This window comes from Acinonyx jubatus, chromosome A1 (genome assembly GCF_027475565.1).
Source record: "Acinonyx jubatus isolate Ajub_Pintada_27869175 chromosome A1, VMU_Ajub_asm_v1.0, whole genome shotgun sequence".
NCBI lineage: Eukaryota > Metazoa > Chordata > Mammalia > Carnivora > Felidae > Acinonyx > Acinonyx jubatus.
This window is the reverse complement of record NC_069380.1, coordinates 134602688-134625359: the sequence shown is the minus strand read 5'-3', so window position 1 is coordinate 134625359 and position 22672 is coordinate 134602688. Positions and strand designations below refer to the sequence as shown.

Genomic DNA, 22672 nt, shown 5'->3' with positions numbered 1-22672 from the left:
TCAGGTCATGATCTCATAGTCTGTGGGACCGAACCTTGTGTTAGGCTCTGCACTGATAGCATGGAGCCTGCTTGGGATTCTCTTTCTCCCTCTCTCTCTGACCCTCCCCTGTCATACATGTGCATGTGCACACATGCTCTTGGAGGAAAGGAAAGAAGGAAGGAAGGAAAAAAAAGCTGGAAAGATGTATGCTAAAAGGTTAGTTCCATCCGGATAATGAAATCACAAGTAATTTGTTTTAATTTTTACATCAATCTGTTTTTCCCACTTTTCTCAAATTTGAAAAGATAATAATATAACTGTATTATAAAAAGTATAATAAGATTTCACATGACAGGGGAAAAAGGTGACATTTTAAAATGTATTCTAGCAAAAATAAAAAATTTATGACAATATAACGCTGGCAGGGATATAGGAAAAAAGGAACATGCATTTAATGCTTGGAGCAATGTAAACAGACTTTTTTTTTTTTTTTTTACTGTCATCTGACAAAAGCCAAGAAATATTTAAAATAGTTTGACCCACGAATCCCACCTCCTCTAGAAAACTATCCTCTATTTCCTTAAAAGAGTCCTATTTATGGGTCACCTGGGTGGCTCAGTTGGTTGGCGTCTGACTCTTAATTTCAGCTCAGGTCATGATCTCAGTTTCTTGAGTTCAAGCACTGCAACAGGCTCTGCGCTGACAGTGCATAGCCTGTTTGATAAGGATTCTCCCTCTCTCTCTGCCCCTCCCCCACTCACAATGTCTCCATCTCTCTCAAAATACATAAATCAAACTTTAAAAAAAAACTTAAAAAAATAAACTACAGAAATGTTTATATATATAAAAGAGACAAAGTATGTGAAAGACAGGAATATATCTGTGGAGAAAGGGTTGTGGATATAATTTTATATATAACTGTTTAAAAAATATTTTGAATAAAAATCTTATGTAAACAAAAAACAGATTTGTCACTACTGAGGATGTTTGAAAATGATATGCCCTAGCTTCTAAAGAAAATGCATCAATAGGAGATTAGGAAGACACATTGAATATTAATGTGTAAGTCTTTGTAACTTCATTCTAGTATCAGTCACATTACTGTGTCATTATAAACCAAATTTTTTCCCAGTCTGGGAAAATTTTCATAATTTTAATTTCCATGAAGTCTCTTATTCCATACCTTTTCCACTGAAGTTTCGGCATGTAAACTCTTGCTCTCTGCATCTGTTTTACCTTGTGAAAGAACAGATTTCTTCCCAACTGCCCTTGACAAATTGGGTTTAGGTCTCTGCAGTTGTCTTCTTGCCATCAGTTTAACACTTCCTGATTGATCAGTTTCCCTAAAAAATGTAGTTTTTATGTTTAAAAAAAATGAACATTATTTAAATTATACCAACATGCAGGCCCAGTCAAATAAAATTCTGAAAAATTCTTTAAAAATCCACTCAGAGCCAAAAAAGAAGACCTTTAAACTAACTTACAATAAGAGTAGCAAAGAAGACTGAAAAAGAAGAACAATGAGGAGGTAACTAACATATTCTACCAGATGTTAAAAACAAACTCTATAGCATCAATAATTAAAACACTGGTACTGACATGTAAATAAACAGATAAATGAAACACAAAAGAAAATTGAGAAGTGACTCCAAAACACTTGATAGAATATAATAAAGGTAGCTTTTCAAAATAGTGAAGATGAAATACAGAAAAACATGTTGTCAGAAATAATATCAAAGTGGGGCACCTGGGTGTCTCGGTCAGATAAGCCTCTCACTTGGGTTCAAGTCATGATCTCACAATTTGTGAGTTCAACCCCACATCGGGTGAGCCTCGCTTCTCTCTCCCTCTCTCTCTCTGCCCCTCATGGGATTCTCTCTCTCACTCCCTCTCTCTCTGACCCTCACTCACTTGAGCCTAGTCTCTCTCAAAAAAAAAAACAAAAAGAAGAAGAAGAAATAATATCAAAGTAATAGTGATGGCAAAACTAACACTGGGGACTAAAATAAAATTAGCTCCACTCCTGGCACTGTACTCATAATATATTCCAAATGGATCAGAATTAAATAAAGTCATACAGAAAACACGGATGAATTCTTTATAATCTTGAGGTGGGGTAAGCCTTTATAAAATTTAACTAAAAATTCAGGAGCTACAAAAGAAAAAAAAATTTGAGAAATTTGACAACATAAAAATCAAAAAATTTCTACATAGCCAAAACATGGCTAAGTCAAAAGTCAAACTACCAACCGAGAAAGCATGTTTTACAAATCATACAATAAGACTAGTCTCCCTAAAATATAACGAACTCCCACAAAACAGTATCATCAATAACTTCTTAAAAAACGGACAGGGACACCTGAGTTGCTTAGTAGGCTGAGTGTCTGACTTCAGCTCAAGTCACGATCTCACAGTTCACGAGTTTCAGCCCCACATAGGGCTCGTTGGTCAGCGCACAGCCCTCTTTGGATCCTCTGTGATACTCCCACTGCCCCTCCTCCACTTGTGCTCCCCCCAAAATAAATATTTAAAAAATAAAAAATTAAAATTAAAAAATGGACAAACTATATAAAGTTTTAAAAAAGAAAAAATAAAAATAAGTTTGAAGAAAACTACAAATTAAAGGTGAGGGGAGGTAGAGTGTGCATGCATGTGCAAGCAAGCACAAATTAACATTAAGAATCAGAGAATCTAAGGGGAATTATACATAGACGTTCATTGTTTACTTCTTTTGACTTTTCCTTAGGTTAGGGAACTTTAAAATAAAAAACTCAATAAAAACAATGAAATCAAATTACATACCCCTGCCAAAAAAAGGAAGAGTGGGGGGGAGATACTATACTAACATATTTTATAATATCAAGACCATCAAAAACCCAAGTTTAACACCAAGTTTAAAAGTTTTTAAACCCAAGTTTAAAAGTTTTTCATTTTCTGAAAAAGGAGACATTTCTTACAATGTTGGTGGGAATATAAACTAGTCTAACTCCTACAGAGAATATTTTGGAAGTATCTCTCAAAATCCTAAGTGTGTACATGTATATACACAGACACATACACATTAGAATAAGCAAATCCATTTTGAGCAATTTACCCTACGAATACATACAACTGACCTTTCAACACAAGTTTAAGCTGTACAAGTCCACATATACACAGATTTTACTCAATAAATGTATTTTCTCATCCTTATGATTTGAAAAAAAAATTTTTTTTTTGGTGTTTATTTTTGAGTGAGGGAGAGACAGAGCGCAAGCAGGGGAGGGGCAGAGAGAGGGGGAGACACAGAATCTGAGCTGTCAGTGTGGAGCCCGACTCAGGGTCTGAACTCATCAACAGCGAGATCTTGACCTGAGGTGAAGTCAGACGCCCAACAAACTGACTCACCCAGGCACGATGTTAAAGTTTATTTATTTTATTGAGAGAGTAGGAGCACAAGCAGAAGAGGGGCAGAGAGAAGGAGAAAGAGAGAACCCCAAGCAGGCTCCACACTGTGAGCATGGAATCCAACAGGGGGTTGAAACTAACGAATGGTGAGATCATGACCTGAGCTGAAATCAAGGGATGCTCCTCGTCCTTATGATTTTCTTAAAGCATTTTGTTTCTCTAGCTTACCTTAAATTGTAAGAATACAGTATACGATACATATAATGCACAAAATATGTGTGGTCAACCGTTTATGTTATCATGCTTCCAGGCAACGGTAGACTATTAGTAGTTAAGTTTTGGGGAGTCAAAGTTATACATGGATTTTCAACTGCCCAGGGGTCAGTGCCCCTAACCATTGTGGTGTTATTTGAAAAAACAACCCATATAGCCATCAGCTGGGCTCTGATAATATAAACTATAATTCATCTATACACCAAAACACTACACAGCCATTCAAAACTAATGAAGAGGGGACCTGGGTGCTCAGTGAGTTAAGCATCTGATTCTTGATTTTGACTCAGGTCATGATCTCATGGTTTGTGGGATGGAGTCCCACATCAGGTTCTGCGCTGAGCGGGGAGCCTGCTTAGGATTCTCTCTCTCCTCTCTCTCTGCTCCTCCCCTGCAAGCACTCTCTTCTCTCTCTCACAAAATAAATAAAAAACAAACATAGAAAGAATAGTGTGCCTATTTCAAAGACTAAATTTTTTTTTAAAAAAAGTTTAATTCTCAGTGTGCCTGTGCTTTACCAAAAATAAGAATTCATAAACTAAATAGCTTTTAAGCCTATGTGAAGGGTTAGAAGAACACAAAAAGGGAGTCTGAATTTTTGAGATACCTCTCTTCAAAAGGAGATTCTTTTGGTGCTTTTATTCCGTTTTTAGTTAAGACATTAGTCACTATTTTCATACAAGGAAATATAATATCCTTAAAGGCATCAATATCAAAAATCTACTGCTTTGAAAAATGACTCAAACCAAGTAAAAGTAGTATATCACAGCAAATGTTTAGCCTTTCAAATTATTTTAGAATTTCATCGTAAGTCACCACTTTGCATAAAGCTCCTATCTTAACTATACATCAGATATGAAAGACAATCTTTCTGGGATGCCTGGCTGGCTTAGTAGGTTAAGCACCCAACTCCTGATTCCATTCGGATAGTGATCTCACAGTCATGAGATTGAGGTCATTGACAGGCTCTGTGCTCTCTCTCTATCCAAAGTAAATAAGCCTTAAAACAAAACAAAACAAAACAAAACAAAGAGGGGTGCCTGGGTTGCTCAGTCATTTAAGTGTCCAACTCTTGATTTCAGCTGGGGTCATGATCTCAGAGTTCATGAAATCGAGCCCTGCATCAAGTTCTGTGCTAACAGAGCAGAGCCTGGCTGGGATTCTCTCTCTGCCCCTCACACATTCATGCTCTCTTTCTCTAATTAAATAAATAAACCAAACAGTAGGGTTCCAAGTTAAGTTTAATTGGCTCAGTCATTTAAGTGTGTCCAACTTCTGCTCAGGTCATGATCTCAGTTTGTGAGTTTGAGCCCCACCTTGGGCTCACTGCTGTAAGCACAAAGCCAGGTTAGAATCCTCTATCTCCTTCTATCTGCCCCTTCCTCACTCACTCACTCTCTCTCAGAAATAAAAAACATCCAAAATAAAAAATAAATTAAAAAAAAAAAAAGAGAATCTTTCTGTAATGAAACATAACGTGATAAGCCTTGACGTCACACTTAGACCATGGTACAATTATATATTAAATGGTCTACAGTCCCTTTCTAATCCTTAAAGAAAACAACACTATAATTTCTTAAATAAGAACGCATGAAATTTTGAAACTAAATTTTAAAATCTTACCATGGAAAATACTTACAATGATTTATTTTTTAGGTCAACATTGCTTTCTTCTGTACAACTACTTTCAGCATTATTAACCTCACTTGGTGTGCTAATTTCAACTTCTGATAAAGGCAAATCTGAAGGGCTTGATTCTGAAGTCTCAGCTGCTAATGGCGTGGCATCTTGTTGACGACTAAGCAAATGAAAACACATCAGGGGAAAAGAAATTTTTAGTAATACATGTCTTATAATAGCTACTTAAAAGATTTTTTTTAAATACATAAATCCACTTTAGAAAATGATACTTCATAGTTTGGAACTATTAATATAAATATTTCGGCTTTTCTATGATCCTCATTGTACCATGTTGTTAAAAACTCTACCTTCAGAGAAAGTGGTAACCGCAAATTAACAGGCCTGGGAAACCACCTGAGAAGTCACAAAATTAAAAAGTTTTAATTACATACATGGGGTTGACAAATCAAATCTATATGTAAAGTCATAGTAAAATTGAGGAATTTTCTCTCATTAAAATTTTATACACTTAGACTCTGCTTCGCATGGTATCCTGCTAACCAAAAGTTTTGTAATCCGAGGACATAGCTCCAATATGCATAAGTTGCAGTTAACACTGCATTATGCAAAGAGAGGACTACTGTATTATGAAATATTTCAACTAACAACAACATAAATGATAGCCATGTATTAACCAGTTTCAACACATAAAGCATTTAGCCAGATATTTTTTCCCTCATTTTTTCTACTGGGTGTTTGTCTTTTCCCGACTGATCAGCAAAACCTCTTTATATATTCCTTTCTGGTTAGACATACATAAAACCTCCCCAACAGCAGCTTGCCTTTCACTTTATGAAAGCTTTGTCAAAAAAAGTTAAGTTTACTGCAGTCAAATTTATCAATTTTATCTTTTAAAGTTTTGCTTTTTATATGTTAAGAAATCCTTGATATCACAAAGATATTTTCCGACACCTTCTTCTAAAAGTTTTAAAGATTTGTTTTATATATGTAGCCTTTAATCTATCAGAAAGTTAGCAAAGGTGAAATAAGGATATTACCTTTTTTACACCCAAGCACCATCTAATGAATATAATTCATTCACTCTTCACCCACTAATTTCTTTTTTCCACCCACTTATTTCTAATGTTACCTCTTCCATGTACCAGATTACTAAATCTTTTTTTCCAAGCTCTACTACATTCAGTTCTGCTGAGTACATTTGTTCCTGTGCCAGTAACACACTGTTTTAATTATTATAGCTTTATTATTTTTTTAATATAATTTATTGTCAAGTTGGCTAACATACAGTGTATACAATGTGCTCTTGGTTTTGGGGATAGATTCCCGTGATTCATCAATTACATATAACACCCAGTGCTCATCCCAACAAGTGCCCTCCTCAATGCCCATCACCCATTTGCCTCTCTCCCTCACCTCTCCCCCACCCACCCTCAGTTTGTTCTGTGTATTTAAGAGTCTCTAATGGTTTGCCTCCCTCCCCCTCTGTTTGTAACTATTTTTTCCCCTTCCCTTCCCCCATGGTCTTCTGTTAAGTTTCTCAAGTTCCACACGTGAGGGAAAACATGGTATCTGTCTTTTCTCTGACTGACTTATTTCACTTAGCATAATACCCTCCAGTTCCAGCCATAATGCTGCAAATGGCAGGATTTCGTTCTTTTTCATTGCCAAGTAGTATTCCATTGTGTATATAAACTACATCTTCTTTATCCATTCATTAGGTGATGGACATTTGGCCTCTTTGCATAATTTGGCTATTGTTGAGCGTGCTCCGATAAACATTAGGGTATACGGGTGTCCCTATGGATCAGCACTCCTATATCCTTTGGATAAATTCGTAGTAGTACTATTGCTGGGTTATAGGGTAGTTCTATTTTTAATTTTTTGAGCAACCTCCACACTGTTTTCCAGAAAGGCTGCATCAGTTTGCATTCTCACCAACAGTGCGAGAGGGTTCCCGTTTCTCCACATCCTCGCCAACATCTAGTGTTTCCTGAGTTGTTAATTTTAGCCACTCTGACTGGTGTGAGGTGGTATCTCAATGTGGTTTTGATTTATATTTCCCTAATGATGAGTGATGTCGACAGTCTTTTCATCAATCAGGAAAAAGTATCCAAATGTAAAACGACACCCTCTTTAGCAAATGGTGCTGGGAGAACTGGACAGAAACATGCAGAAGAATGAAACTAGACCACTTTCTTAAACCATACAAAAAATAAACTCAAAATGGATAAAAGACCTAAATGTGAGACAGGAAACCATCAAAACCCTACAGGAGAAAACGGGCAACAAAATCTTTGACCTCAGATGCAGCCATTTCTTGCTCGACATGTCTCCAAAGGCAAGGGAAATAAAGCAAAAATGAACTATTGGGACCTCATCAAGATAAAAAGTTTCTGCACTGCAAAGGAAACAATCAACAAAACCAAAAGGCAACCAACAGAATGGGAGAAGATATGTACAAATGACCTATCAGATAAAGGGTTAGTATCCAAAATGTATAAAGAACTTAACAAACTTATCCGAAAAACAACCCAGTGAAGAAATGTATGGAAGACATGAATAGATACTTTTCCAAAGAAGACATCCAGGTGGCCAACAGACACATGAAAAGATGCTCAACATCATTCATCATCAGGATAATTATTCTAGCTTTAAAGTATTAATATATTTCCTCTCCAGAACTGTTGTTTTTCAAATTGTCTTTACCACTCATGAGCGTTCAATCTTGTGTATATAATAATTTTAGAATCAGCTCACTGTTTTACAAAACCAGTTAGGATCTTAACAGTCATTACAGGGTTGTTTGTCCTCTAAAAGGCATCAGTATTTTTTGTGTGTAGTTTATGAAATTAAGTTGTGTCTCAGAAACCATAATTTAGATGTCTGTCACCTAGAAAATTAAGGACCCAAGAGCCATGACTCAGCTTCAAAGAAAGTATTAACCTTCCGAATTGTATGAACAAACTACCACAGACAGACAAGTGGAACAACATGAAACTAAAAACCTTCAGCACAACAAAGGAAATCATCAACTAAGTCAAAAGACAACCTGTGGAATGGGAGAAAATATTTGCAAACCATTTATCTGTTAATTTAATACCCAAAATATAAAAGGAATGCCTAGGAGTGAGTGGGTGGCTCAGTCAGTTGAGCATTTGACTCTTGATTTCCACTTGGGTCTTGATCTCACCATCATGAGATATAGCCCCACGTCAGGCTCCACACTGACAGCGTGGAGACTGCTTGGGATTCTCCCTCTTTCTCTCTCTGCTCCTCTCCAGCTTATGCGCGCACAAGAACACACACTCTCTCTCTCAAAATAAACAATGTTAAAAAAAACATTAAATCCCTATAATTCAAAGAAAATAACCTAATTAAAAAATATGAAAAAGGACTGAACAGAATTTTTTCAAAGCCATACAAAAGGCCAACAGGTATATGTAAATATCTTCAACATCACTAATCATGGAAATGCAAATCAAACCCACAATCAGGTATCACCTCAAATGTCTGAATAACCATTATCAAACTCAAATAAAGAAAACACAAAATAACAAGTGTTGGTAATGAAAACCAGTTTACAGAAAACTGGTATGTTTGTGTACTGCTGGCTCGGGAATGTAAAATAGCACAGCCACTATGAACAACAGTGTTAACGCTCCTCAAAAAAATTAAAAACACAGGGCCACCTGGCTAGCTCAGTCAGTAGAGCATACAATTCTTGATCTCCTGGTTGTGAGTTTGAGCCCCACGCTGGGGGTAGACAGTATTTTAAAGAAAGTAAAATCTTAAAAAAAATTTTTAAATAGAACTATCCTATGACTCAGCAATCCCTCTTCTGGGTATACATCTAGAAGAAATTAAAACAGGAGTTCAAAGAGATATCTGCATTCCCAAATTTATCATAGCACTATTTAAAATAGCAAAGAGGGGCGCGCCTGGGTGGTTCAGTTGGTTGAATGTCTGACTTCGGCTCAGGTCAGCATCTCGCAGTTTGTGAGTTCGAGCCCCACGTCGAGCTCTATGCTGACAGCTCAGAGCCTGGAGCCTGTTTCGGATTCTGTGTCTCCCTCTCTCTGCCCCCTCCCCACTCATGCTCTGTCTCTGTCTCTCAAAAAGAATAAACATTAAAAAAAATTTTTTTTAATAAAAAATCAAATCAAATCAAATAGCACAGAGGGGCTCTTGGGTGGCTCAGTGGGTTAAGTGTCCAACTCCTGATTTCCACTCAGGTCATGATCTCATGGTCATGAGACTGAGCCCTGTGTTATTAGGCTACACACTGAGGGTGGAGCCTGCTTAAGATTCTCTCCTCCCTCTGGCCCTCCCCTGTACATGTGCATGCTTTCTCTCTCTCAAAAAAACATAAACAAAAGCAATATAACTTATTAAGAAAATAATAAAATAGCCAATACATGGAGACAATCTAAATGGTCATGGAGAGAGAAGTGAAACAGGAAAATGTGATATATACATACAACAGAATATTATATCGCCACAAAGAAAGAAGGAAATAGTGTCACATGCTGCAACAGAGGTGAAACTCCGAAACATTATGCAAGGTGAAATATGCCAGTCACAGAAAGACAAATACTGTATGATTCCACTTATATGATGTATCTAAACAAACCAAACTCACAGAAACAGAAAGTAGAAGGATGGCAGCCAGGGACTGGGGTTAAAATGGAAGCAGAGTTGTTACTCAATTTATAGAATGTATCTGTCATACAAGATGAAAAGGTCTAGAAATCTAATGTACAACACGTTGCTAATAGTTTATAATACTCTACTATGCAATTTAAAAACTTGTTAGGACCAGGGCACCTGGGTGGCTCAGTCACTTAAGCGTCTGACTTTGGCTCAGGTCATGATCTCACAGTTTGTGGGTTCCAGCCCCGTGTCAGGTTCTGTGCTGACAGCTCAGAGCCTGATTAATGCCTGCTTCGGATTCCCTGTCTCCATCTCTGCCCCTCCCCCACTCACACTCTGTCTTTCTCTCTCAAAAATGAATGACACTAAAAAGAAATTATCAACTTGTTAGGACAGCACATCTCACATGCTTTTTACCACATTTTAAAAACACAAACTCAGCAGGATATACATATTCAAACTGCTAAAAACCAAAAATAAAGAGAAAATCTTTATAAAAAATGATAAGCCCATGCAAACACTAACCGAAAGACAGCTGTAGCAAAGTTAAGCTTCAGAACAAAGAGCAGTATCAGAATGTGATATCCACAAATGTTAAAGGGTAATTTCACCAAGAAGATACAACAATCCTAGATATGCACGCACCTAATAAGAGAGCTTCAAAAGTCATGAAAACAAATAGAACTCAGAAGAACAATAGGCAAATTCATAATTATAGCTGGAGATGTCACACTCCCCATTCAGTAACTAACAGAAGATGTAGACAAAGTCAGTAAAGGTATAGAGAATACCTCGATAAAAGGATAGGATCAGTTCTTTTCTCAATTTTTTCACTGGAGGATAAATCCACAATGTCATCTATATTTTCTATGCAAGAAAGCTTCTGTTCCTTATTGCCTTCATCTTCATTCATCTCAGGCCTTAAAGACTGACTGTTATCTACGAATACAAAATGCATGTTATTCTAAAAAACGAAAACATCCACTTTTTAAAGCACACAGGAATTTACATAAAACAGTCTATTCCTACAAATCATTAATCCATTCCACAATTTCCAATATCCAAGGCAGAGATCTTAATTATAGAACATTTATGAAAATTTAGTCAACTCACAACTGTATAAATTTTAACTGTGTTTTATAGATCAGCCCAAATTGCCTGGGCAGTTTGTAGAATTTAAGCGTTATTAATCGCTGCTACTCAGAAGTATTTAAATTACATACATCCTGACAGTACATGTCTTCGCAAGTTATACAGGGACTATCAATACATGTAAGAAACTTACTTATGTATTTTTCTCCTTTAGAATGATCTAACTGAACAGTGGCATTTCCTGAAAGATTCTTTACTTCCTGTTTACCAGTTTCATCCTGATTCTTTCTTCTTCTTTTCTTTTGATTTAGGTCTGTTTCTAATGCAATCTGTTCTGAATCCTGTTGTGATAAAGTCTGAGACTGTTGTTCTTCTTCACCCGTTTGAGCATCCTTTTGAGACTGTTCTGTATCTGAAATTTTGCTGCTCAGAGACTCATCTGGATCATCATTTCCTCCTTCACTGGCAATTTTTTTTGCTTTGAAAATAAAAGATACTGTTATAAACATATAAACAACCTACAGAAAAATCTTAAAGATGAAGAAGATATATACTCAGGGATATCTGGGCAAAACTTTGAAGACAACCTAAAATACCCAATTGGGACTAAAGAAGCTGTAACACGTTTATGGTATAAAAATCCACATAACAAATAATAATGAGGTAGGCTTGTAAGTAGTAATGTGAAAGATTTCAAAAGGTATTTTTGCACAAAAAACTCAAGTTGCAGAGAACATATAGATTATGATCTCATTTTTATTAAGCGAAAACAATTACATATCCTCTAAGACACACGTATACTTCAATAGAAGTGTTTACTAACAGTTATCCCTAGAAAATCTGGACAATTTGATTTGAAGGCAGGGTAGGAAAGAGAATTCGCCATTTTCTGTATTATTTGTTTTTCAATGAACAACCCTTTCTAACAAATATTTTTAGGGGCATCTGGGTAGCTTGGGTGGGTAAGTATACAACTCTTGATTTCAGCTCAGGTCATGATCCCGGGTTGTGGGATCAAGCCCTGCTTCGGCCTCACCACTGAACAGGGACCCTGCTTAAGATTCTCTCTCTCTCTCAAAAAAAAAAACAAACAAACAAAAAATATTTTTAGACAATATTTTAAACAATTTTAAACAATTTTTAAAATACTCTTTTAATGAAGACATATTAATAGTCAACTGCATCAAAAGATAAAAATATGTAAAATTTAAAAAAAGAAATGAGAAATCACCATGGAGACATCAACCAAAAGCAAACTTTACAACAACTGTTGATCAAGACATCTCTAAAAATATCTAGTCTTAAAAACAAAAAAAAAACCCTAATCTTAAAAAATAATAAAATTAACATCATTTAATTTGTTAAAAAAAAAAAAGTCAAAACAAGAATTTACAACTGAGAACACTGGATTTCCTATCAGAATAATAATCAGCAATTTTTAAATTCTGAGACTTGTTATAAAAAAACTATAAAAAGTTCTCAAATTAAATAAAACACAACGTGTTATTTATGATATGACCTATAACATAATAATCATGTTAATATATCTATTTTAATTTCCCAGGGCCATAAAAGGTTAAAAAAAAAACACACACACACACACACTAAAATATGTAATAATTTTATAGTTACCAACACTATTTTTAAAAAGATAGAGACATCATGTTCTAAAAAAAGAAATGCTGGACTGCTCTGTGCAGAAGACAATTAATGCAGCAGGCAGGCTGCAGCAGCCATCCCTTGAAAGGCCTGATTAAAATGTTGACCCTTAGGCTGTGTCTGGAAACATAGGTTTGGGGAGAATTCACACCAGCCTGACAAAAGTGGCCCGGTGTGCCTAAAACGTCTGTACCAACACTATGGTTTATGCTGAACAACTGCTTTCATTTTGGGAGTTCCAAATTCTGATATGTGCCAGGCAGAGGCTGTCTACATTGCTAGCCTCCAATAAAAAACCTTGGACCCTCAGTTTCTAACAAGAAAGCTGGCAGACAACTTTTTATCTATCTCATCATAACTTGTTGCTACAGAAATGAAGCACTTCCTGTGGGACTCTAGGAGAGAGGACTCTTGTAAGCTTGTACCTGGATTTTCCTAGACTTTGAGCCATGTATCTTCTCCCTTTGCTAATTCTGTTCCATAGCCTTTCACTGTAAGAAATCTCAGCTGGTGTAAAACCATACACTGCATCTTTTGAGTCTCTTAGCAAATAATCCAACCTCACATTAGTCTTGCAGACCCCCAAAGCAGGCTCTCACAGCCCTAGGTTTGAGTCCTACATCTGTCAATACTTAAACTGTGAGACCATAGGGAGAGTTAACAAGATCTCCAGGGCTGTTTCCAAGTGACTAAAACATGTGGATAGGGTCTGGGATGTGAACAACCTAACATATAAACTTCCCCATAGTTCCATGATTCTTTAAAGTACTTGATGTAACTAAACATTATCCTCCTAGATCAGAATTCAAATAATCAAGAAAACATTTGCCTAAAAATAGAAATGCCTACATATACACAAGTTTCTACCTAGCACCAATCAACACTAACCCTGAGAAATAAACTGTGCTCAAACAATGCAATTCAGTCACAAGCAAAAGTATCAGAGTTCCATTTTTTAAACATTAGAACTTCGTGTCAGGTTTGTTTTACAAAGGAAAATGATAATAAGTAACCAAACATGACACCCCCAAATTCCAGTGCTCTTTTATTAGCTACAACAACACTCTAGAAGTAAGAAAGATGTCAAATAGCCCAGCCATGCAAATTATTAAATTTAAAAGGAAGTGCTATTTTAGGCCAGATAACTGGAAGACTGAAGAAAAATCAAGTCTCCCCAAACGGATGCCCTGATGATCTCAACTACCTGAACTACAGAGGAATGCTCAAAGACTCGAGGGACAATATTCCAAGTGTATCACTATTAAATAATAGAACACGCTTTCTTTTAAATACCTTTTACGTTTTTCCGTGGTTTAGAAGATTTCTTCTCCTTTGAACTCTGATTTTTAACAGATTTTTGTTTTCTTTTCTCTTCTTCAGCAAGAACTTTCTGAAGCAAATGAGCAAAAAAATCGAAGTCAAAAGGGCGCTTTTCCTCTGTTTAAAAAAAAGAGAAAAAGAACCCACAAGTTTATATTTTAAAAAAAGAAAAAGAATTTTCAAGTTAAGTACCATACATCAAAAGCAAATGGGCTTATTAGGAGAATGGATAACCAACTCTAGTCACTGTAGTAGAGACTCACAAAAGAAAACTGAGCAATAAATAGGAACAAGTTACATCAGTTTAAAAAACAAAAAAACAACTATGTACTGATACAAGCAATATTATAGGTAAATCTCAAAATGTTGACTGAAAGAAGCCAGACATAAGAGAGCACATGCTGTATGATTCCATGAATAAGAAGTTCTAGAACAAGCAAAACTAATCTATGGTGATTCAAATGAAAATAGCAGTTGCCCTGCATCAGGATAGCTGTGGAGACTGACTACAAAGGGACAGAGGGGCCTTTCTGTTCGATGAAAATATTCCATACCTTGTTTTGGGTGGTGGTTGCACAAGTATACCCTATGTCAAAACTCAAACTATAAATTGCACTGTATGTACATTACAAATCAACTTTGAGAAAAGACCAGATGACTAACTCCTCAAAGCCTCTCTACCTCACGTCCTCTCTTCATCACAACCCTTTCACTATTTAATCTTCCAAGTATCAGCAAAAAGGGAAGCAAGTGAATATTGATCAGGACCATTCTCACTAAATACCCATCAATGTCATTACATTAGAAAGAGCCATGGGGGCACCTGGGTGGCTCAGTCGGTTAAGCGTCCAACTTCGGCTCAGGTCATGATCTCGCAGTTTGTGGGTTTGAACCCCACATCGGGCTCTGTGCCGACAGCTCGGAGCCTGGAGCCTGCTTTGGATTCTGTGTTTCCCTTTCTCTGCCCCTCCCCCACTTGTGCTCTGTCTCTATCAAAAATAAACATTAAAATAATAATAATAATAAATTAAATTAAATAAAATTTAAAAAAACTAAAATGGGGCGCCTAAGTGGCTCAGTTGGTTAAGTGCCCAACTCTTGATTTCAGCTCAGGTCATGACCTCAAGGTTTGTAAGTTCGAGCCCCACAATGGGCTCCACGCTAACAGTGCAGAGCCTGCTGAGATTCTCTACTCCACCATCCTCCCCTGCCACCTCTCTTCACCTCTCCCCTGAACACGCTCTCTTTCAAAATAAAAGAATGAACTTAAAAAAACTTCTCAGAGAAATTGAAAATATAAGTTCTAAAAAAAAAATTGCAGTTTAATTTTTTCTAATTTTCCACTACAAAGCACCCAAATCAGCCAATAATAAAATTGTGTATTACAGGGGCGCCTAGATGGTGAGTCGGTTAAGCATCTGACTTCGGCTCAGATCAGGATCTCTCAGTTTGTGGGTTCGAGCCCCGTGTCAGGCTCTGTCCTGACAGTGTGGAGCCTGCTTGGGATTCTGTGTCTCCCTCTCTCTGTCTGCTCCTCCCGACTTGCACTCTGCACCTCTCTCCCTCTCTCAAGAATAAACATTAAAAATTTTTTCAGTAAAATAAAATAATCTATTAAAATGGTCTTAACAATGGTTCCATACCCCATGAAGACTTTATGGATTTATGAATTCTCTTCTGATTATAATGCACTGAACATAATGAACAGTTTCATGACCACCTCTCCAAAATAGAAGTTTAAGACTAAAATACTCCAGATCTTCCAGGAGCTATTCTTGGAAGTGCTATCCCTAAAGACCCAATACAACGTTGTGAGTAGACTCCACTCATCTCAGGGTCTCCTCGTAAGGTAAACACACGTGCTATATGACATCAATCCCCTTTTCAGGTTTTTTCCACAGATTAGCACTACAGCAAAAGGACAGTGAATACATTTAGCATGAAACATTGATAATTATCTTCCAGACAAGGAATATAGGTTTATTTTTATTTTTTTAAACTCTTGTTTAAGTTTATTTTTTTTTTTTTTTTAGTAATCTCTACACTCAACGTGGGGCTTGATCCCAATATCAAAAATTGCATGCTCTTCTGTTTGAGCTAGCTAGGTGCCTCTACAGGTACTATTTTAAACAATACATTTAATTTTGCTTTTTTTGTACAGATCCCTTGATATTCTTCTCTGGACTCAAAAAGAAAAAATGTTAACTGCAGTAAAGCAATTACTTAAAAGCTGAAAAATAGGTATCATCCCTTCAGGTATATATTCAAACTCCACCTTTTCAGACAAAACTTCCCTGACTACCAATTCTACATATCCACTCTTCACTCCCTTTTTTCTTCTTAGAAACTAATCACTATCTGCAATTAACCATGACTACTGACTTTATCCTTTTCCACATCTAATTAGACTTAAGGCTCTAAAAGCAGACTTCTCATTTGCTCTGCTCACCATTATATCCTCAATGCCTAGAACATTAAACAGCTCTCAGAAGTTTACTATTATTAACTGAATGAATGACTGGCCACTGGAAGGAATCATCTATACTGTTAGTTCTTCCAGAAACAATTCCTTCTTGAATAGAGTTGACTCAGAACAAAAAAAACACTTAGAAAAGGTGTCTTCAGTCCCTCTATAACTTCTGGAACCCAGAACTCTGCTTACTTGCTTAATGTTTTACTAATTCCTTGTCTATAGATGTGTTATCAGCTGCCAGACCTGCATTGCTCAAGAGAAAAATGTCCAGTCTCATTCTTCTTATGACAATAAAGAGAAAACACAAACCTAAAACACACCGGAACCAAACTGGTCCTTTTTAAAGATCTCCAAGTGATATGTCATAAAAGAGGTCTTAATACTTACGGAAGGCTTTGTCTATTCTCCATCCATTTGTTTTCTCTTCACGTTTAAATTTATTCTGTTAACAAAAGAAAACAAAAACCTATAGTAATTTTATCCTATTAAAAAAGTGAAGATTACAGTTAAAAAATAAGCATTACAATAAAACTTCTGGGGTGCCTGGGTGGCTCAGTTGGTTGAGTGTCTGCCTCTTGATTTCGGCTCTGGTCATGATCCCAGGGTCATGGGCTCAAGTCCTGAGGCAGGCTTTACACTAAGCATGGAGCCTGCTTAGGATTCTGTCTGTCTGTCTGTCTGTCTCTCTCTCTCTCTCTCTTCCTCTGCCCCTCCCCCCTGCTTGTACACTCTCTCTCTCTCTAAAACAAAAATAAATACAATTCTTATAACAAATGATTCTCTCGTACATAACATCTTTGCCAACAGGCAAGCTACTTAAACCTTCAGCTTTTTAAAAAGAGATGATGATCTACACTGAGCTCCCTGAACCTCCTTATAATCAACAGCATAAATCAGCAATGGAAGCTAGAGTTACAGAGGATAGAAAAAATTTAAGTTAACTAGCCTGGTAACAAATCAAACTGTAGTCAATTAAGCTAACTAATATTAACTCTTTAAAAACTAATATATTCATATCAAGTTAAACATCTTATATTACTATTCTCATGTTTTTTATGGCACAGAAGAGAGACTGTGAGAAAACAAATTTTTGAGTCAGGCCAAGTTTATCTTTAGAATCTTCTTTATATTGGGGCCCCTGGGTGGCTTAGTCGGTTGAGCATCCAACATTGGCTCAGGTCATGATCTCAGGGTTAGGGACTTCATTGGGCTCTCTGCCATCAGCACAGGACCCATTTGGTCCTCTGTCCTTTTCTCTCTCTGCCCCTCCCTCGCTTACATGTGTGTGCACGCTCTCTCAAAATTAAACAAATGTTTAAAAAAAAAGAGAGAGACTTCTTTATATTAAGGCACATTTCTTCATGCTTTTCTGAGCACCAGAGATCATCATTCCCTGTAGCACTCCAGATTACCTCCATTAAGATGGAGATGGTTCAAGTTTAAGGTTCAATCCATCCTAACTAAGGTCATTAGGAAGTGTGAAGGTATAAGCTTGTTTGTAAGATTATCTCATCATGCAATTACATCCTGGGAGAGGGCATAATCACCAATCTCTCCCTTTTATAGATCAGTCTAAAAGCTTTTATTGAAAATACAAAAATCAAAAATGAGAGGCTATATAACCACTAAAATGAACATCCTAAGAGAAACGCCAATAAGCTTTAGGCATTATTCAATTCTAAAACAATACTATACCATATTTTACTTAATGAGGAACATAACTGAGAACAATTTAAAACATTTGTAAAGAATGTATTGATATTATTCCTTGAATTTATAGGCAGGAACTACTGAAAACTAAATTCCATGACTGTAAAATAAATCCCATAATTTCCACCACTGACTCTGATGAAGTAACTGGTTACAGGCTTACTCAACACATCCAACCACACCAAAAATAACTTTACTACTGAACCAAATAAATGAATCAACTGTTTGCAAACAATGGACAACAGCAAGAGTAAAACTACAACTTCACATTTCTGGAGAGAATGGAAACATCTAAGATGTACCCATGTTCACCATGGCTCTCTGGGCTAAATTCCCTAAACAATGAAGAGGAGATAAAGGCCAAAGAGAGCAGAGCTCTCAAGAGCTAGAGAATATTTAGGGGTTGTAGAGAGAAGACAGCTATATAAAAAGGAGTCTCACAAGCCTAGTGGAAGTATTCCATGGGTACTTGGTCTATATCTGGGTTCCACATACCAACAGCCTAAGGCCTAGTAGAAAACAACTACTCCAGGAATGAGAAAAGAAAGATACTAGAAGTTACATAACATAGCAAGCTGACAGAATTCTAGCCCTCACAAAAGGAAAGACTTAGTTAATACCCAAACATTTACTTTAGACACCAGAAAAGCCACCACTTCAAGATAAGGACCACAGTCTTAAAGCAGGCTTTCTCACTCAGGGCTTTAGCATGAGAATTAAATTCTAATGCCCTAAAGCATTCACGATATGTAATGAATTATACCATCTCTTCTGTGCATCTCGAATAGTACTAATATGATGGTCCTCAGAGAACTTAGAAAATTAATTCAAAGGATTTTCTATGGTTCAGATAAAAAACCTAGAAAAAGGATTAGCCTAGATTTGCCTTAATAAAGCCTAAAATCAAGTCTTGACAATAACAAGGAGAGTTGAGAGAATATTAACTGCCTTTTAGAACTTAATACTCTTTAAAGGAAAGAAACCAACAAACATAATCTAGACACTATCAAACATATCATCCACAATGTCCAGTACTCAGTTTAAAAAAAATCCATGGAGGGGCACCTGGGTGGCTCAGTCGGTTAAGCGTCCGACTTCAGCTCAGGTCACGATCTCGCGGTCCGTGAGTTCGAGCCCCGCGTCGGGCTCTGGGCCTGGAGCCTGCTTCCGATTCTGTGTCTCCCTCTCTCTGCCCCTCCCCCGCTCATGCTCTGTCTCTCTCTCTGTCTCAAAAATAAATAAATGTTAAAAAAAAAAATTTTTTTTTAAAAATCCATGGGGCACCTAGGTAGTTCAGTTAAGCATCCGACTTCAGCTTGGGTCATGATCTCGTGGTTTGTGAGTTCGAGCCCCACATCAGGCTCTATGCTGACAGCTTGGAGCCTGGAGCCTGCTTTGAATTCCGAATCTCCCTCTTTCTCTGTCCCTCCCCTACTCTCGCTCACGCACATGCTCTCTCTCAAAAATAAACATTAAAAAAAAAAAATCTTTTAAAAAACCTCCACAAGGGACGCCTGGGAGGCTCAGCTACTTAAGCATCTGGTTCTTGGTTCTGGCCCAGGTCATGATCTCATGGTTCAGGAGTTCGAGCCCCATGTCAGGCTCTGTATATTCTCTCTCTCCCATTCTCTCTGCCCCTCCCGCTAACACACATGTGCTCTGTCTCTCCAAATAAACTTAAAAAAAAAAAAACAAAAAAACTCCATAAGACATGAGAAGACAAGAAAATGTGATACACAAAGAAAATAGTCAACAGAAACAGATCTCAACATGATCTAAATGCTGAAATTAACAAACAAGAAAGTTACAACATGTTATAAATATGTTCTATGATTTAAAGAAAAATACGGAATCAACAGGGAAATCTCAGAAGAAAGGAAACTAAGAAAAATAACCACGTGGAAATTAAAGAAATGAAAAATAAGTAACATGAGAAATGAAACATTTACTGAATGGGCGTATCTGCAGACCGAAGACAGCAGAAGACAGGGTGAACATGTGAACACAGTAATGGAAACTAACCAAGTGATTTAGAGAAAAAAGATCAGGAAAAAAAAAGAACAGAGCTTTAACCTGAAGTATAATGTTATGCAGGCTAATAGACGTAAGTGGAGTCCCAGAGGAAAAGGACAAAGTAGAAAAAATATTGAAAAGAAACTATCCATATGAAAATCATAACCCTACTGCTGAACACCAGAGTTAAAACCTCTCAAAAATAGAGAAAAACAATTTATCACATACAGGGGAATAAAAACAAAAAATATGACTGACTTATCATCAAAAACACTGGAGGCCAATGGACAAGAGAATGACAATTTTAAAACACTGAAAGGAAAACCTATCAAACCACTTGCATATCCAGCAAAAAAAAACAAAAAGTAAGCTGAAACAGACTTTCAGATAAATCAAAGCTGAGAGAAGTTTTCAACAGTAAATCTCCTATCCAAACCTACACGAAGAAATGAAAAGCAACGAAAATGGTGGCTAAATATTAAGGCTAGTTTCTTTTTTCTACTTTTCTACTCAATTTCCTTTAAAGACAAGACAATGGGGGCTGACAGCTTAGAGCCTTGACCCTGTTTTGGATTCTGTGTCTCCCTCCCTCACTCCCCTCCCACCCGTCTCAAAAATAATAAACTTTAAAAATAAAATAAATAAATAAAGACAAAAGACTATAAGCTAAAGTAAGTTCGATGTAAAATTGGATTATAGTATGTAAAAGTGAAATATATAATTGCACAAAGGATGAAGGGTAGATGGAATATGCTTGTAAGAGATTATTACATATGGAGTATGAAGTGTAAAGAGTAAAACGGTACAATAAAGAAAATAAGAAAGAATACTAAGATTTATCTGAATAACCCAAAAGAAGGCAGGAAACGAGGAATAAAAAACAGATGGGTAAGCGGAAAATAGTGAGGTGATAGACGTGAACCCAGTCATATCAGTTATTACATTAAAGGTAAATGAACTAGGGGCGCCTGGGTGGCGCAGTCGGTTAAGCGTCCGACTTCAGCCAGGTCACGCTCTCGCGGTCCGGGAGTTCGAGCCCCGCGTCAGGCTCTGGGCTGATGGCTCAGAGCCTGGAGCCTGTTTCCGATTCTGTGTCTCCCTCTCTCTCTGCCCCTCCCCCGTTCATGCTCTGTCTCTCTCTGTCCCAAAAATAAATAAAAACGTTGGAAAAAAAAAAAATTTTTTTTAAATTTAAAAAAGGTAAATGAACTAAATTATTACATGGAAATGTACAACAGACATTTTATCTTTTTTTTTTTTTTTTTAATCAGGGTCAACGTAAGAATAATGACCATGAATTGGTCTCTCTCAGAAATACAACCTATAATAAAATTAAATTAAAAGAGTGTCAGACTGGATAATTTACTGCAACTCCTATGGAATACAGTATGAATGTTGCTCAAAAATATTAAAAAATAAAATTATCACATGATCTAGCAATTCTACTTCTGCATATTTACCCGAAGGAAACAAAATCACTATCTTGAAAAGATGTATGTATCCCCAAGTTCACTGCAGCATTGTTCACTGCAGCCAAGACAATCTAAGTGTCCAGTGAGAAATGAATAAAGAAAATGTGGCACTGGCACAAAAACAGAGTAGTGGAACAGAATAGAGAATCCAGAAATAAACCCACAAATGTATGACCAAGTAATCTTTGACAAAGCAGTAAAGAATATCCAATGGAATAAAGACAGTCTCTTCAGCAAATGGTGCTGGGAAAACTGGACAGCGATATGCAGAAAAATGAACCTGGACCACTTTCCCACACCATACACAAAAATAAACTCAAAATGGATGAAAGGCCTAAATGGAAGACAGGAAGCCACCAAAATCCTCAAGGAGAAAGCAGGCAAAAACCTCTTGACCTCAGCCATAGCAACTTCTTACTCAACACATCTCCAGAGGCAAGAGAAACAAAAGCAAAAATAAACTATTGGGACCCCATCAAAATAAAAAGCTTCTGCACAGCAAAGGAAACAATCGGCAAAACTAAAAGGCAACTGATGGAATGGGAGAAGATATTTGCAAACGACAAAGCAGATAAAGGGTTAGTATCCAAAATCTATAAAGAACTTATCAAACTCAACACCCAAAAAACAAATAGTCAGGGGAAGAAATGGGCAAAAGACATGAATAGACATTTCTCCAAAGAAGACACCCAGATGGCTAACCGACACATGCAAAAATGCTCCACATCACTCATCATCAGGGAAATACAAATCAAAACCACACTGAGATACCACCTCACACCTGTCAAAATAGCTAACATTAACCACTCAGACAACAACAAATGTTGGAGAGGATGCAGACAAAGAGGATCTCTTTTGCACTGCTGGCAGGAGTGCAAATTGGTACAGCCACTCTGGAACACAGTATGGAGGGTCCTCAAAAAATTAAAAATAGAACTATACTACGACCCAGCAACTGCACTACTAGATATTTACCTAAGGGATACAGGTATGCTATTTC

The 22672-nt window shown here is 36.8% G+C and overlaps 1 protein-coding gene across 9 annotated transcripts in view; it reads right to left on the bottom strand.

Moving 5' to 3' along the window:
• Positions 1 to 22672, bottom strand: part of BDP1 (B double prime 1, subunit of RNA polymerase III transcription initiation factor IIIB) — a 94768-nt gene that overhangs the window by 58104 nt on the left and 13992 nt on the right. For all 9 annotated transcript variants that reach the window (XM_053223713.1, XM_027040391.2, XM_053223738.1 and 6 more), the window contains exons 8-13: positions 16865 to 16919; positions 13978 to 14121; positions 11219 to 11503; positions 10725 to 10872; positions 5282 to 5440; positions 1166 to 1325 (exon numbers count right to left, since the gene is read on the bottom strand). In XM_053223713.1, the coding sequence (XP_053079688.1) occupies positions 1166 to 1325; positions 5282 to 5440; positions 10725 to 10872; positions 11219 to 11503; positions 13978 to 14121; positions 16865 to 16919 (951 nt within the window). The remainder of the gene's footprint in view (positions 1 to 1165; positions 1326 to 5281; positions 5441 to 10724; positions 10873 to 11218; positions 11504 to 13977; positions 14122 to 16864; positions 16920 to 22672) is intronic.